This window comes from Mobula birostris, chromosome 9 (genome assembly GCF_030028105.1).
Source record: "Mobula birostris isolate sMobBir1 chromosome 9, sMobBir1.hap1, whole genome shotgun sequence".
Classification (NCBI taxonomy): domain Eukaryota; kingdom Metazoa; phylum Chordata; class Chondrichthyes; order Myliobatiformes; family Myliobatidae; genus Mobula; species Mobula birostris.
The window spans coordinates 131,102,397-131,116,843 of NC_092378.1; the positions used below are offsets into that span (position 1 = coordinate 131,102,397).

At 40.3% G+C, this 14,447-nt stretch overlaps 1 protein-coding gene across 2 annotated transcripts in view; it reads right to left on the bottom strand.

The window, feature by feature from the left end:
* Positions 1-13,559: 13,559 nt before the first annotated feature.
* The window catches only part of rsl1d1 (ribosomal L1 domain containing 1), a 29,892-nt gene continuing 29,004 nt past the window's right edge, over positions 13,560-14,447 (bottom strand). For both annotated transcript variants that reach the window (XM_072268840.1, XM_072268839.1), the window contains exon 9: positions 13,560-14,315. In XM_072268840.1, coding sequence (XP_072124941.1) covers positions 13,992-14,315 — 324 coding nt within the window. In that variant the 3' untranslated portion in view covers positions 13,560-13,991. The remainder of the gene's footprint in view (positions 14,316-14,447) is intronic.

Here is a 14,447-nt window from a genome sequence, read left to right on the forward strand (position 1 = left end):
CTTATACCTAAATTCACTTGTGGCCCTTTTCCACTGTATACGTGAGCTTCCACTGGCTCTGTAATCCATTGAACTCTGTTCCCACAATGGCCATTACATGTTCATTTATTGTTCCATTTTCTCCAACATCGGTAGCAAATGCTCCAGTCACCTGAATTCCACTTTCTTAAGTTCTCTTCAAAAACTCTCTAACATTCCCTTTTGCTTGTCCATTGAAAAATCTGTTTGGACCTATTTCTTTCACAAAACTTTCAACTGGATCTCCTAACCCTGCCTTGGTTTTCCCCATTTCATTCTTGTCCCAGTTCTTCCAAATACTCTTTATGATATATTTGTCTTGTCAAAGTTGCATATAAATGTAAGTTATTGAATTAATCAACATATTTACAAATATCACCTTTAGAGTCCATCGTTTTCCATCAAAACTTCCATGCTCCCCTTAGCCTGAGATGGATACAGTAGGGGATTATAAGGGAATCAAGCGTGTGGCAGGAAAATGAGGCCGAGGCTGACATGATGTAATAACCTTTTTTTATGCCATGGACCACAACCATTAATGGATGGATCTGTGGACCCCAGGTTGGGAAACCCTGATCTAGTTAAATTGTGAAGCAGCTTTTTGAGGCTGTATGGCCCACACAAGATACTGATGATAATGAAGTCTTCTCCTATGGGTAACCTGCATAGGGATCTAAATGTACTTGCCTGGACAATATATCTCGAGTATGGGAAAACTGAGAAGAGAAAGATAAAACAAGATTTTCATCTATATGGCATTTTTCAATGGCTACAGACAAACAAATGTCTGAAAGGAAGGATGCACTTCATGACCTCGGGATGTCCTGACTACTCTGCAGTTTCTGTACTAACAATATAGTGCAGTACCAAGGTGCACTGTCTGCTGTGGACGACTTACTACACAGTCAGTTTCCATTTGCAATCAGATGAGTAACTGAACCTTAGAGTTACAGATTCAAACAGGCCCTTTGCCCAAGTGGTTCCTGGTCCCTGCTATTCTGGTTGCCCATGTTTGGCCCATAACCGTCCAAGACCTTCCCCTCCGTGTACCTATCCAAATGGCTCTTAAACATTGCGATATTACCTACCTTGGCCACTTCATTTGGCTGCTCATTCCCAGCACTCACAACTCTTAATGCAAAGAAGTTTCCTCTCAGGTCTCTCTTTACATCTCTCCCTTCTTATAATTGTATCTGTACCTTCTCATTTTGGATTCCCCAACCATGGGGAAAAGATTACAACTGGCCACGTTATCCAACCCCTCCTGATGTTATAAACTTCTCTGAGATCCCCTCTCATCCTCCTGCGTTCCAGGGAATAAAGACGGAGTTCGGCCAACCTCTCCCTGTAACTCAGGCCCAGCAGTCCAGGCACCATCTCCATAAACCTCCTCTGCACCCTCTCCAACTTGATACAGTAAGCTCTTTTCTACAACAGGGTGACCGAAACTACACAATACTCCGTGTGTGAGGTCTCACCAACAACTTAAATAACTGCAATACTGTGTAATATCTCTACTCCAAAGACCAAATCTTTATGTATATTTAAAGGAAACATTGATAGATTCTTGATTGGTCAGGGCATGAAGGGATACAGGGAGAAGGCAGGAGATTGGGGCTGAGAGGAAAATTGGATCAGCCAAATGGCCTGCCTGCTCCTATATCTTATGGGTGTATGGCCTCCTAAACACAGTGCCAGCATGCTAAACAGTTTCTTCACCACCCTGTCTATGGGCATGGTCACTTTCAGTGTGCCCTGCACTTGTACTGCCAGGTCACTCTGTTCCACAACTCTGGGCAGTGCCCTTCCATTCACTGTATAAATCTGATACCTTCTGAACAGGAAGAGACATCACAGATTCATCCAGTCAGCATTCGTGTGATCGTGATCCACATTCTATTATGATCCAGTGATACCTCAGTAAGGATTAGAATTATCATGATCTTCCTAAACCCCGTGGAACAGAAACATTTTTATAAGGATTTGAAAAATGGCACTAAGGATGTGTATTTTGTAAATAATCTGGAATATAAACAGTGCATTTCATTCCCTGAAATATCTTTTTTTTGCGTTAGGAGGTGTTCTCACCTAACAGCGGTGAAATAACTTCAGTGGCGCTCTCTCTGATACCGGCACTCTAACTGACCCGATGCCGTTAGCTGCAGAGCTGACACGGATGAGCTAGTTCTGTCCACTAGGTTCAGTGAACCTAGGGAGCGTTGAGGGGAACGTGGGAAGAACGAAATGCGATTCGTGTTGGTCAGCGCGGAGCGGGAGAGTGGAAGGCCGTATTTCCGTGGTGTATTACAGTACTCCAGTCTCTCACCTTATTAATTACTTGATTCCAACCCGGTTTTCCCGCTTCTTTGATTGGACTGCTTGCTTTGAGCTCACTTTTGGCCCTGGGATACAAAATTCAATAACACCAAAGTGTAAACCGGCACATTGAGAAACATTGCGGCAGATATCTGGCTATGGGTTGGCGAAGTAAGGACGCATTTAAATAATAATCAACACGCGCGAGAGCCGCGCAATGACGCAAGCCAGTGAAAAAACTTGAGAATATTGAGGATGAGATAGAAACCAGGTGTAACTTAACTAGTCTGATTATCCCTATGGTGAAATTGGTCGTGCAATGTCATGGAGTCAGAAAGACTCTCTCTTGGATGAAATGGTGAAGTAGACTTGATGGGCCGAATGGCCTAATTCTGTTCCTATATCACACAAAAAGCCGGAGGAACTCAGCAGGTCAGGCAGCATCTTTGGAAAAGTGTGCAGTCGACATTTCGGGCAGGACTGTTGACTCATTTCCATAGATGCTGCCTGGCCTGCTGAGTTCCTCCAGCATTTTGTGTGTGCGGCTTGGATTTCCAGCATCTGCAGATTTTCTCCCGTTTCTGTTCCTATATCTTATGGTCTTGACATATTTTGATCGTCTTCACATCTTTTTATATTTGATCCGCCTGCGCTTTTTATGCAACTTTATTTTACGCTTCAATCACGATTTTTGTTTCAATGCGGTATAAAGCTAACTGAAACAAATGCTTTTTTCAGAATGGATAACAATATAGCCAGTCCTATGAAACAGTTACTTACGACGAATAGCTTAACCATAAGACCATAAGCCATTCGGCCCATCGAACCTGCTCCGCCATTCGATCACGGCTGATTTATTATCCCTCTCAACCCTATTCTCCCACCTTCTCCCTGTGACATTGGACACCCTGACTAATCTAGATCCTATAAGCCTCCGCTTTAAGTATACACAGAAAATGTATATACAATATACCAAACATGTTTTTCTTGCCGATATTTTGCGGTAAGTTTTCAACCTAGTTGGTCATCTTGGCGTTCGAAAGTTCCAAAAAGATCAGGCGATTGGAGTTAGGGGATTTCAAGCAATACAAAAACTGCTGAGTTGGACAGCGTCGGAGGGAAAGGACGGTCGACGTTTCGGATCTAGACCCTGAGTCAGGATTTCGACCCGAAAGGTCTACGTCCCCACCTCCACCCCCCGCCACATACAAACGCACACACACACACTCACAGATGCTGCTCGATGCTCTGTAGTGACCCCAGCAGGTTCCAGCATCTGCAGTCTCCTGTCTGTACTGAAGGATTTAATTTGCTACTATGTAACCAATGTGTCGATATTTACACAGATACCTGAATGATCTGTATGGAATATCGCCGTACAGTCTGAAATTTCGGTACCTCGTTTACAATCGACTGTGAAGTCGTTTCATCTGAAGCCGACCCTGACCCTGACCCATTCTGCACGGGAGGAAAGAAGAAGAGAGAGGCGGGATGCGGGGGGGGGGGAGGCGCGAAGTTGACGTTCACGATTTCTTATCGAGGTTATATACTTTACTTACTTTGCGACTTTAGATTGCGCCCGGCAAACACTTTATACCTGCGATGGAACAGGTGACGGGGAGATATTGCAACAATTCAGCAAAAGTTTCATTGTCGGACTGATGCTGAGCATAAAAACACCATTCTGTTTTCCGCAGCACCAGCGGCTGTGCATAGGGCAGGAAAGAGCCAACCCCCAAAGGAGGCGCTATTACTTTCGCCCAGCATTTATCATGCGCGGCGCTAGTCACAATTACCATTGACACGGTTAGAGAAAGACTTCATTTTACAGCAAGATAAAGTAATTCTTCGAATCCTTTCAGCTGACGTTAAAATGATTAAGTCACATTTTCCCCTAATTATCGAATACTCCAGTCGCAAGAAAATATTTATTTTCTCTTGCATACAATAACTATTAATCGCAAATTGGTTTTCCCTCCATGTGACAAAAGACGACAATTTGTGACGATTGTTCTGTCCTAATACTGCGGGACTCATACAAAGGCGAAGTTAATTACGCAAACCACTCTAAAGTTTTCCAGTTGCGCAACGTAAAAGAGCAGATAACCAGAAGTTTCGTTATGGTGAAGCATCAGCAGAGGAAACGGGGTAAGAGAGACCCAGAGGTGGAGGGAGGACATTCCAGAACGGGGTCTTGCTGGTCTCCAGAATATACTGTGGGACGAGCGAGGGTCCAGAATGAAAAGAAACCAGGCATCTGAGAGAGTAACTTTCAACGACCGCGGAAAGATTTCAAAATATGATAATAGAAGTTGTCCTTGCTGGGAATTTTTAATTGGAACCTTGTTGTGAGATAGCAGACGGGTAGACAAGTTTAAAGAGGGAGAATGAGTCAAGCTGAGCAGACAAGCTCTGGGGTAAATCAATGCGATCAAATTGGGCGATGCAGCGGCCTTAACGATGATGCAAACACGGAAGATTTTCTCAAGGTGAAATTGGACACCGAGTTTGCAAACTCGTTCTCATTTATAGTTCCCAGCCAGAGGAATCAGTAGCAAAGGAATTTCAGACAAGTTAGACCGTAGAAGGTCCAAAGTGATGGTGCAGGAATTGTTGTTATATATGGAACTGAAGGACTGTGAATCCTCTTCGGGAGATTCTCTGGCTACAACTGAATGGGTAAGAATGGAACTAGGTGGGTGAAACCATAGCCAGCTCGTCAATATGTAGTGGCCACAGAGGAAGATGGTTTTGTCAGAGCTAAGAGGTTTAGGAAGGGAGAGAAGGGTTCTGTCACTTTCTCACAATCGTCGTGAGTGATTGTGATAACAGTCGTGATCAGTGGTAATCGCAGATTTATGGAAGCAAGGGATTACCGGGGGTACTAGCGGAAGCAGGCAGTTGCGGGGGGTGGGGGGAGTTCGGGAGGCTTTTAGATACATACGCGAATATGAAGGGAATGGAGGGGTATGGATAATAAACAGGAGGAAGACATTTAGTGCAAATTGGCGTCAGGGCGGATTGGCTTGTCCAGTTCTGTAGAGTTCTATGTTCTGTGTAAGGTCTGGACAGATATTCGGGGGGCGGTAATAGCTTCAAATACCCCTGAGGGCAGGTGGAGATAATATGGAAGGGGCGAGCAGTAAAAGGGTTTCCGTGTGAAGGGAGAAATGATAATGGTAAATTTAAAGGAGATGGGAAGACTTTCTCAAGAGCGAGAACACGTATGATGTAGGCCAGAAAGAGAACTTGGTTGGTTAGAAACTTCATGGTGTGAGGATCGGGGAACAGAAAACTCCCCGGACAAAGTAAGTTTGAAGAACTAGGTGTATATAATTTTTAAAAAAATGGAGGTGCAAGATCAGGACTGGGGCACAAAGTTGATTTATTTCAGCACAGTGAAGGTACAGAAGTAGTCAAGCAAGGAGGGTCTTAATCTTGGGAACAAATCATAGATTTCCTCGCATGTGGGTTGGGTTCTGAAGTTGTTGCAACGTGTAAATTTGCGCTGAATTATTGCATCGATTTAAAAAAGACCTTTCCTGACGCGGTAGTTGGTCGTCTGTCAGCTAGCACCTGTCGTCAGGTGTCTTTGTTAATATTGTACTTTTCAATATTCACGGATTAAATCTTGCGGCGTCATCTGCGAGGACCTGGCGATCACAGCTGCTCACGTTGAGCTCTTCCGGATAGCAAGATATACTGTAGTTTATACACACTGAAAATCACAGGTAAATAACAACATGCGCAAATCCTGCTCTGGAGAGATTTAGTTTTCTACACCAACGGAAGAATGTACTAATAAACTACAAGCCTTAAGAAAACCCTTCCTCACAACGGTCCAGAAAATAATTAAAAGACATACATCGTTGGCGAGAATTCTGAGGCGTGAATATTTTTACTTGGTGGGAGACTAGAGTCTACCTTACCACCTGTAGCCTATGAACTTAGAACAGATTCAGCCTGCTGACTGTACGTTCCTGTCACAAATTCAGCCGAAAACGATCATTCAACGCAGAGAAATAAGTTACGATGAAAGGTAAACTATTCGCTATGATTCCGTGCATCACAAAGGACAATACGTATCCGCCAGATGCTTTTTCAGGCGGTTTAAACAGGTGCAGATGACAAGGTTGTAGGATCCCTCTCATTCAAAACTGTTTAAACATTTTATATATATATATATATATATACATACACATATGATTTCATAATTCGTGCAGTGAAGCAGTATTCTAAATAGATAGCCTACTGTAATAAGCGGCACTTCACAACAATTCACATCTACATCTTAAAGACGTGTCGCAATAGATCCAGACTCAGTTCCAACAGGTCATAAAGAAGAACAGGAGAGTAATCTAGGATTTTGGGATAAAAGCAAACCGCAGAAGCATCTATACCTATGTAACATGGAAAGGCTGGCGAAAGTGAACGTGCATACAGAAAATAATACAGATTAAAAGTTAATGTAGGTCGCCTTCAGAGTGAAACAGGAGAAGTAAAACTGGGAATAAAGGGGACAGCAGGGAAATTAACAAGATATTTCATGCTAGTCTTCAATGAAAAAAAATCCTAGAAATTGCGGGAAAAATGGTCTAGCATGAACTAGGAGCTGAAATCGTTGGCAATAGATGTGAATCAGAGATGTTAATAGGATCGAAATCCAATAAAGCTTGCACTCTAAAATATTGAAAGGGATAGAAATGGATAGTAGGTTGCTCGCTTACACTTAACATAAATCACCACAGAATGGATAGGAGCAAATGTAATATCCACTATTTAAGATGAAGGAAAAAAACCAGGATCAACTGGCATAACCTGACATAAAGGCAATCTATTCGGTGGCAACAGGATATTTAGAGATTATAATGGATTTGACAGAATCAGCATGGATTTATCAGAGAGAGTTCATGTTTATTAAAACTGTTAACCTTTTTTTTAGTTTGTGTGATCTGCAAACTTAGAGATATTAATGATTAGGTTGAGGGAATTAACTGGTATATGTATTGTGAATAGCTGGGATTTCAATCTTTTTACCTCAGTAATCACTGCCTGCATTTCACAGAGACAAATATATTTCTAATCTTTTGTTTCCTATTAGCCAACTAGTTCTCTGTCCGAGTCAGTATTTTATCCCCAATCCCACGTGCTTTAATTTTGTATATAAATTTCTTGTGCAGAACTTTATCCAAAGCCTTCTGGAAATGTAGATACCTCATATCCACTGGTTCTCCCTTATCAATTCTGCTGGTTACATCCTGAAAAAATAACTACAAATATGATTTCTCTTTTAACTTTCTCTGAGTCTGTCCCTCAACTTCAAATACTCTGCTATTTCATCTTCTATAAGGAAAACTGGCATTTTCTCCATTACCACCAAAGCCAGATGAACTAGTCCGTAATTCCTTGCTTTCTGTCTACTTTCTTTTTAAAATAGTAAGATTACAGTGGCTACCCTCCAATATCATTGTAACTCTTCCAGAATCTAAAGCATGTCGGAAAGAGGACAGCAAGCGTCCATAAGAAGCTATTTAAAAAATAAATCACAGCACACCATACTGGTATGGATTGAGGACTGGTTAACAGGTAGAAACTGAGAGCAAGAATAATCCATTGAATGGGAGATTGTGATCTGTGGGATGCTAGGATCCCAGCTATTCACCAACTAGATCAATGACTTGAAAGAAGGAATTAAAAACAACATATCCGAGCTTGCTGGTGGACAGCAGCAAGAATTGTAAGAAAACCTTCAGGAGGATGTAGGCAGGTAAAATGAGTGGGCACTGTGTGGCAGGTGGCATTGTGCAGTAAAATGGGCAGTCAAGTTTGTGCACTTTGGAAATAAACAAACCACTAGAATAGTGAATTTTAAATTATGAAAGATTGTGGAGGTCGGTACTCAGAAGGACTTGAGGTCCTTGCAGAGAAATTACTGACAGTTAATACGTAGGTACAGTTAGGAAGTCCAAGGGTCTTCATTATAAGAGAATGTGAATAGGAGTGCGAGGCTGCCTCACTGAAGTTATGCAGAGCCCTGGTTGTAAGCAAGCAACTTGCAATGGAGGTGTGCACACTAAGTTTCACCAGGCTGATTTCTGGGAGAGGAAAGATCAAGCAGACTGGGTCTACTGTATATGCTCTAGATAGCAGAATGAGCGGTGGTCTTATCAAAACTTACAAAACGCATACAAGGCTGCAGAGTAGGTAGAGGGATAGTGGATCCCCATGACTGGTAGCTTCAGAAATTCAGCCATTTGGGACTGAGGGAGCTCTTCAGTCAGACAGTGGCAAATCTTTGGAATTCTCTACTAAGCAAGGCTGTGGAGGCTCATTTTCAGCTTCTTTTCAAACAGAGATAAACAGACCTTTGGAGATTAAAGAATCAAGACTTATAGGGTTATTACAGGAATGTGGTGCTTAAGAAAAAGATCAGCCATGACTTTGTTTAACTGCAGGGCAGGCCTGGGGGGAATCAGACCGTTAGCATTTACCTTCTGTTCTTATGTCATTATTTCCATTTCTTATGTGATCTTGCTGGCTTCTAAGTCATGCTATCATTTATTGTCAGGCACATGGAATACTTAGAACACTTTTACTCAGCTCAGTCACCAGAAGTTTTGAATCCTCTGTGGAAAGATGAGCTATTTCATCCACATGTATACATAACTTCTAAGGGTTGTCAAAAATCAAGAGAGTATCATTTGCCATTTCCTTTTTTTTTAATAATTAAAACTGTTTATTTCAATGTGACTGTGTCCAGTGTGTGGCTTTCTTTTTTTTAATTTTATTTTTATTTGGATAAGGAATTCACAAATATCATGTACTTTTTTCACACATATAACCTTTTCCATTTTTTTATATGTATTAAACTACAATTATTTATACATTCTTAAGTACACATTGAGATGATATAAAAGGAAAATAAACACTTAAATAGATAATTATGTACTGTGGTAAATCTAACCTATTAGGCTAAGGCAATGGTATTAGTTGTTAAGAAAAATGGTAATAATAGTTTCCATATAACCCTTCTGGACCATTTCCACTGGTCCAAAATGTTGTATATAAGCCTATGTAACAACCATTGTAGGTGTTTATATCCTAATTTGTTCATGCTTGCTCCTGCCCGCAGACATAACTATCCAATCCCTATGTACTTATTTACTTAATTTTTTCATTTTTTTATCCCTTTCCCAAATCTTTCCCTTTACTTGTGTTAATTCTCTATTTTCCAAAAGAAAACAAAAAAAAAGACATTTAGACTAGGGGTGCTTATGTTAGCAATATTACTGTGTTGGTGAGAAGAGCAGTATAAATCATTAGGAGAGTCATCTAAAGTCTGCTCGCATTGGGGTTATATATTCAATCCATTTATTCCAGATTTGATAAAATTTTTCTTTTTGAATTCTCAGGAAGTAAGTCAACTTTTCCATTTTAAATATTTCCAAGATAATTTCGTGCCAATCTTCTAATGTAGGTGGTATTGGATTTAGCCATTTTCTAGTGATTGATTTCTTACTTGCCGCTAAGAGGGCCTGCAGCAACTTTATATCTTCCTTCTGTTCAAGAAACAATACATGCCCCAAATAGAGCGTCTCAAAGTTCAGAGGTCATTTGCCATTTCCATGGCAACCCATGAGTCTGCACAATTCTCTTAATGCATTTTATGTAGTAGGTGTTGAAGATAGATTTCTTTGTAAGGTCCTTAGTTGCTGCTGCATACAAAGAATTATTCATTAGTGACAGCTAGTAGTACAAGGAAATGTTTGTGTTTGAATAATTGTTTATGTTGTAAGGGAGCACCAGTAACAGCTACATATGGTACTGTCAGACATAACTAACCTTACATGGAATGTAGAAAAGTGTGAGCTAAATGATAGTTCTCTCTGTTATGAACATCTCATATTAAAAAAGGAAATATCACAAACATTTGCTTCTTGAATATAAATGGAAAGCAATTCATAATACCTGATATAAACTAGCTACCCTCAAAAGTTTTGTTTCAGTTATAAACAACAACCCCTTGCTAGGAATGAACAAAATTAATTTTAAAATACAAAGCAATTCTAAATATTGCAGTTAGTAAATTTATTGTTGGGAGAACATGGTCCGTGCTAATCCTTGTATTTGAAGTTTTTAAATTTGTTTGCTGACCAACTGCTTAAATCATATGTAACCAGAGCTTCAGGCAAAGACAAGTTTTATATACATCCGCCAAATGAGTGGTAATAATCTCAGCAACATGCACAAAATGCTGGAGGAACTCAGCAGGCCAGGCAGCATCTGTGGAAAAGAGTAAACTGTCAATATTTTGGGGCCTGAAACTTTGACTGTTTACTCTTTTCCATAGTTACTGTCTGGCCTGTTGAGCTGCTCCAGCATTTTGTGTGTGTTGCTCGGATTGCCAGCATTTGCAGATTTTCTCGTATTAGCAATAATCTCATTTCAGCAGCTTCTAGAAATGGTATTTTTCACTGCAAATCAGAATCAGATTTAGTATCACCAGCATATATCGTGAAATTTGTTAACTTAGCGGCAGCAGTACAATATAGAGAGAGAAAAAAAATAAGTGTGCGTGTGTCTTCAGGCTTCTGTACCTCCTTTCTGATGATAACAGTGAGAAAAGGGCATGTCCTAGGTAATGGGCCTTAATAATGGATGCTGCCTTTCTGAAACACCACTCCTTGTAGATGTCTTGGATACTACAGAGGCTAGTACCCAAGATGGAGCTGACTAATATTACCACTTTCTGAGTGACCCACTGGATCTGAACAGCTAACTTCCCTATAACCTGGTGCTCATTTGCATTTTTTACTGAAGTCATTAGATTGTGATCAATTCAGGAATAATAAACCAGAACAGTGCACTGCGTATCCTTCAAGTCAAGTCCACGGGTTTGACTCTAAAAAGCCAAAGACTGGGGACTCCTTGCTCTTTATGGTTCAGATTATACACAAGAGCAGTTACTTAGACTGTTGAAATATTCTAATTATTTTTTAAACTTGCAAATACAGTGGATTCCAGTTAATTGAGACACATCAGGACCAGTACACTTTGGTCCAATTAAATGGTTTCCCCATTAGCTGAAGTTTCATGGAATTAGTTAGGGTATGAGAGACAAATTATCATTTAACTGAGTAATAAGCCATGCAGTTAAATATAGAACAAATGAGACGACCACCAATACTACAAGTGGTTATCCATCGTATCCAAAAACAACAGAAGACCTATGTGGAAGGTTTTAAAGTGGAAATGCTGTTGCACTGGGGCAGTTCTGCTCTTTTGACTTTGGAAGTCCACATCCAGTGGTACAAGTAGACGTCACAACTGGCATCTTTCCTGGTTGCAGTGTTTCGTCAAGCTCTTTGCTCTCCACAGAACATTGCAGAGTAACATCCCTCACCATTGGATCTCACCTGCCCAGTCTGCCAATGCCAACTTTGTGTGCTAAGGTGGGAATGTCCCTATCTCCCCAAGGGTATGAGACCCGCCAGCTACCCCCCACCCAGTTTGACTGTCAAAGGTAACATTGAAGATGATTGCTGATACCCTGAATTTTTTTGTAGTTCACAACTTGTTGAAGTAGTTAAGTCATTTAATTTTCCTCCTGGCTGTCTCTGGCTCTCCAAGGCTCAATGTGAAACTGCAGTGAGCAGAACAGTTATGAGTTGTCTTACTGCTTATGTCTCACCAACTATCAGTGACAAAGATCGCTGCTTTATAAACCCAATACATGCAACCAAGGCTATTTAAAAACGACTCTGAGCAGAGTGTAGGGGCTAATGGCCACACAAGTGCACGTGACTGACGCTAGTCAGAACCTGTTCAGCAAGTCTCCCAGGGTTGTCCCGACTAACTGGAATCCACTGTACTACTTAACCAAGAAAGATTGAAATTGAACTTGCCTGTGAAATGCACAACTCAATCTTCCATAACTAAGCAATGTCAGAAGACATTTTACATACATCTACTTGAGAAAATCAAGACACACAACAAAGGCCTGAAGTACAAAGCACAATTCAAAAGAAAGGTTTTATTTGGTTTCTGGAAGTTTAATATACTATTAATACACAAAATTCTGACATGAGTTTATATTTCAATTGACAGTTCTCATGGCAAATGTTCCACACAGGGTAACAAATGAAAAAGAGCCAAATTCAACACAAATATGGGCATATATTAAATAGTACTGAATTAAATTCCCATACATTAGAAGTTGAATAGAATTCTTGCAATGGATTCCCCCATTACACTGGTGTCATTAAAAGTTAACGATCTGCCTTGCCCAATACACCTCATACAGAAAATTAAAAAACATCTTTGCACAGTTTCAACAAAATACATTAGTCCATATCAAAATTTAAGCAACAATTGGCCATTCTGGTCACTCCCCTGTCAATGCACGAATTCTGTAACTGTTCCGTTTACACAGTCATTCCTATGTAATGGATATCTGACTTTACTGAATCAAGGGCAAGACTGCTGTATTGCTCTTCTATGGAGCAACAAAATCCTCCATTTTGCCTCTGTCAAAGTAAAGACATTCAATCAACACCGGAACATACCAAGTTCATGTCCTTCATACAAGAGCAAACATGTTATTAAAGTCCATTGAACTCTTGCTCCATGCAAATAGCTATGCTGAGCTAGCAGAAGAAAGTACGCGATGAACCCCAAGGTGATTACCACTGAGAGGATAACACGGAGGATTCCAAGTTTTCACCCTTGATTATTTATATCCCCTTGGAAAGTCAGAACTGCTTGAATCCAACAGGCTGCTGTTCCAAAGCCAATGGCGATGACTGCACCAACGTTATGTACTATTCTATCATTAGACAGCTGAAAATTCGCTACTATTGTCATTCCAAAAGATGATAGAGAAAGTGTTATCAGCCCAAAGATATTGAGCCATGGTTTCATCACTTTTGCTTTAAGCTGTGAATAACGGAGGATAGCAACAGCAGTCACTAGAAACGCTGTCATATTCATTACTTGGCTAAAAATACAGCTTTCAGGAGGGGTATCACCTGCAATACTTAAAAAAGGAGGGTGTAAATTGCATTTCTGTTTCCTTTCCAGTAAGTCAAGTCACATATCTTTTGGTTTCTATATGCAAGTACGTACATAGTCCAGAATCCAGCTGCTGCAAGGACAGTAATTATAACAGGTTCAAGTATCCAGCAACTGCAGTTCTTCATTTTCTGACTAATAATCTGCTTCCTCTCCATGCCTCTGCAGCCTCCCAACTGACACTCAACGCAAACTCCCACTCATGCCTCACCACAGCCATGAAAATGGCTTAGAAAATGGCAGAGAAAATATGGTGTGATGAGGAGAGGGATAACCAGTTATACATATGGTAGAGAAATTAAAACGTACTATAAATGTCAAATATTTCTGATTACTGTAATGAGCATGTACCCTTTCAATTTACTGTAAAACTTTGAATTCTTTATTCCCATGAAAGATGCACAGATGACTAGAGATGTTTTTATACAGTTACCAAAGTGATCAATGAAAGATTTCATTTACATTATTAAACTTGTGCATTTATACAATTATAATAAACAATGTTTCCCCCCCACTCGTAGTAAAGAATTTATTGACAGTTTTTGAATAAAAATGAATTCCCCTACTCAAAAATACATAGGTAATATTCATACAGACTGTGGAATCTTTTGCTTTTGTTTCTGTTTGGGTGTGTTCATTGTTTTTGGGATTCCTACCGACTTCCGCTCATGCTTTTTAGCGATTTTCTTATGAATACTTTTCTCCAAAGAGGAATCTTTTTTCTTCACTTCTCGTTTTGGTGTCTCAAGGCCTTTCTCTTTTTTCCCCGGAGTATGCAATTGTAGACTCTCTGGATTTTTGTTAGGTGTTTTCTGCGTTTTTTTGCCCTTCATTTGCGTTGATTTCTTACCAACTGGGGTCTCATTTTCATCAACTGCTTTCGGTGCGCTGTGGCTTTGTCCTTGCAATTTCTGCTCAGTGAAAGAAGGAACAAATACAAGTCAAAAAACATGTGATGTGAAAGAGAATTAAAATCAGTGTAATAGTACAGAACTAAAACGTACTATAAACGCATTATATTCTTTGATTACTGCAATGACATC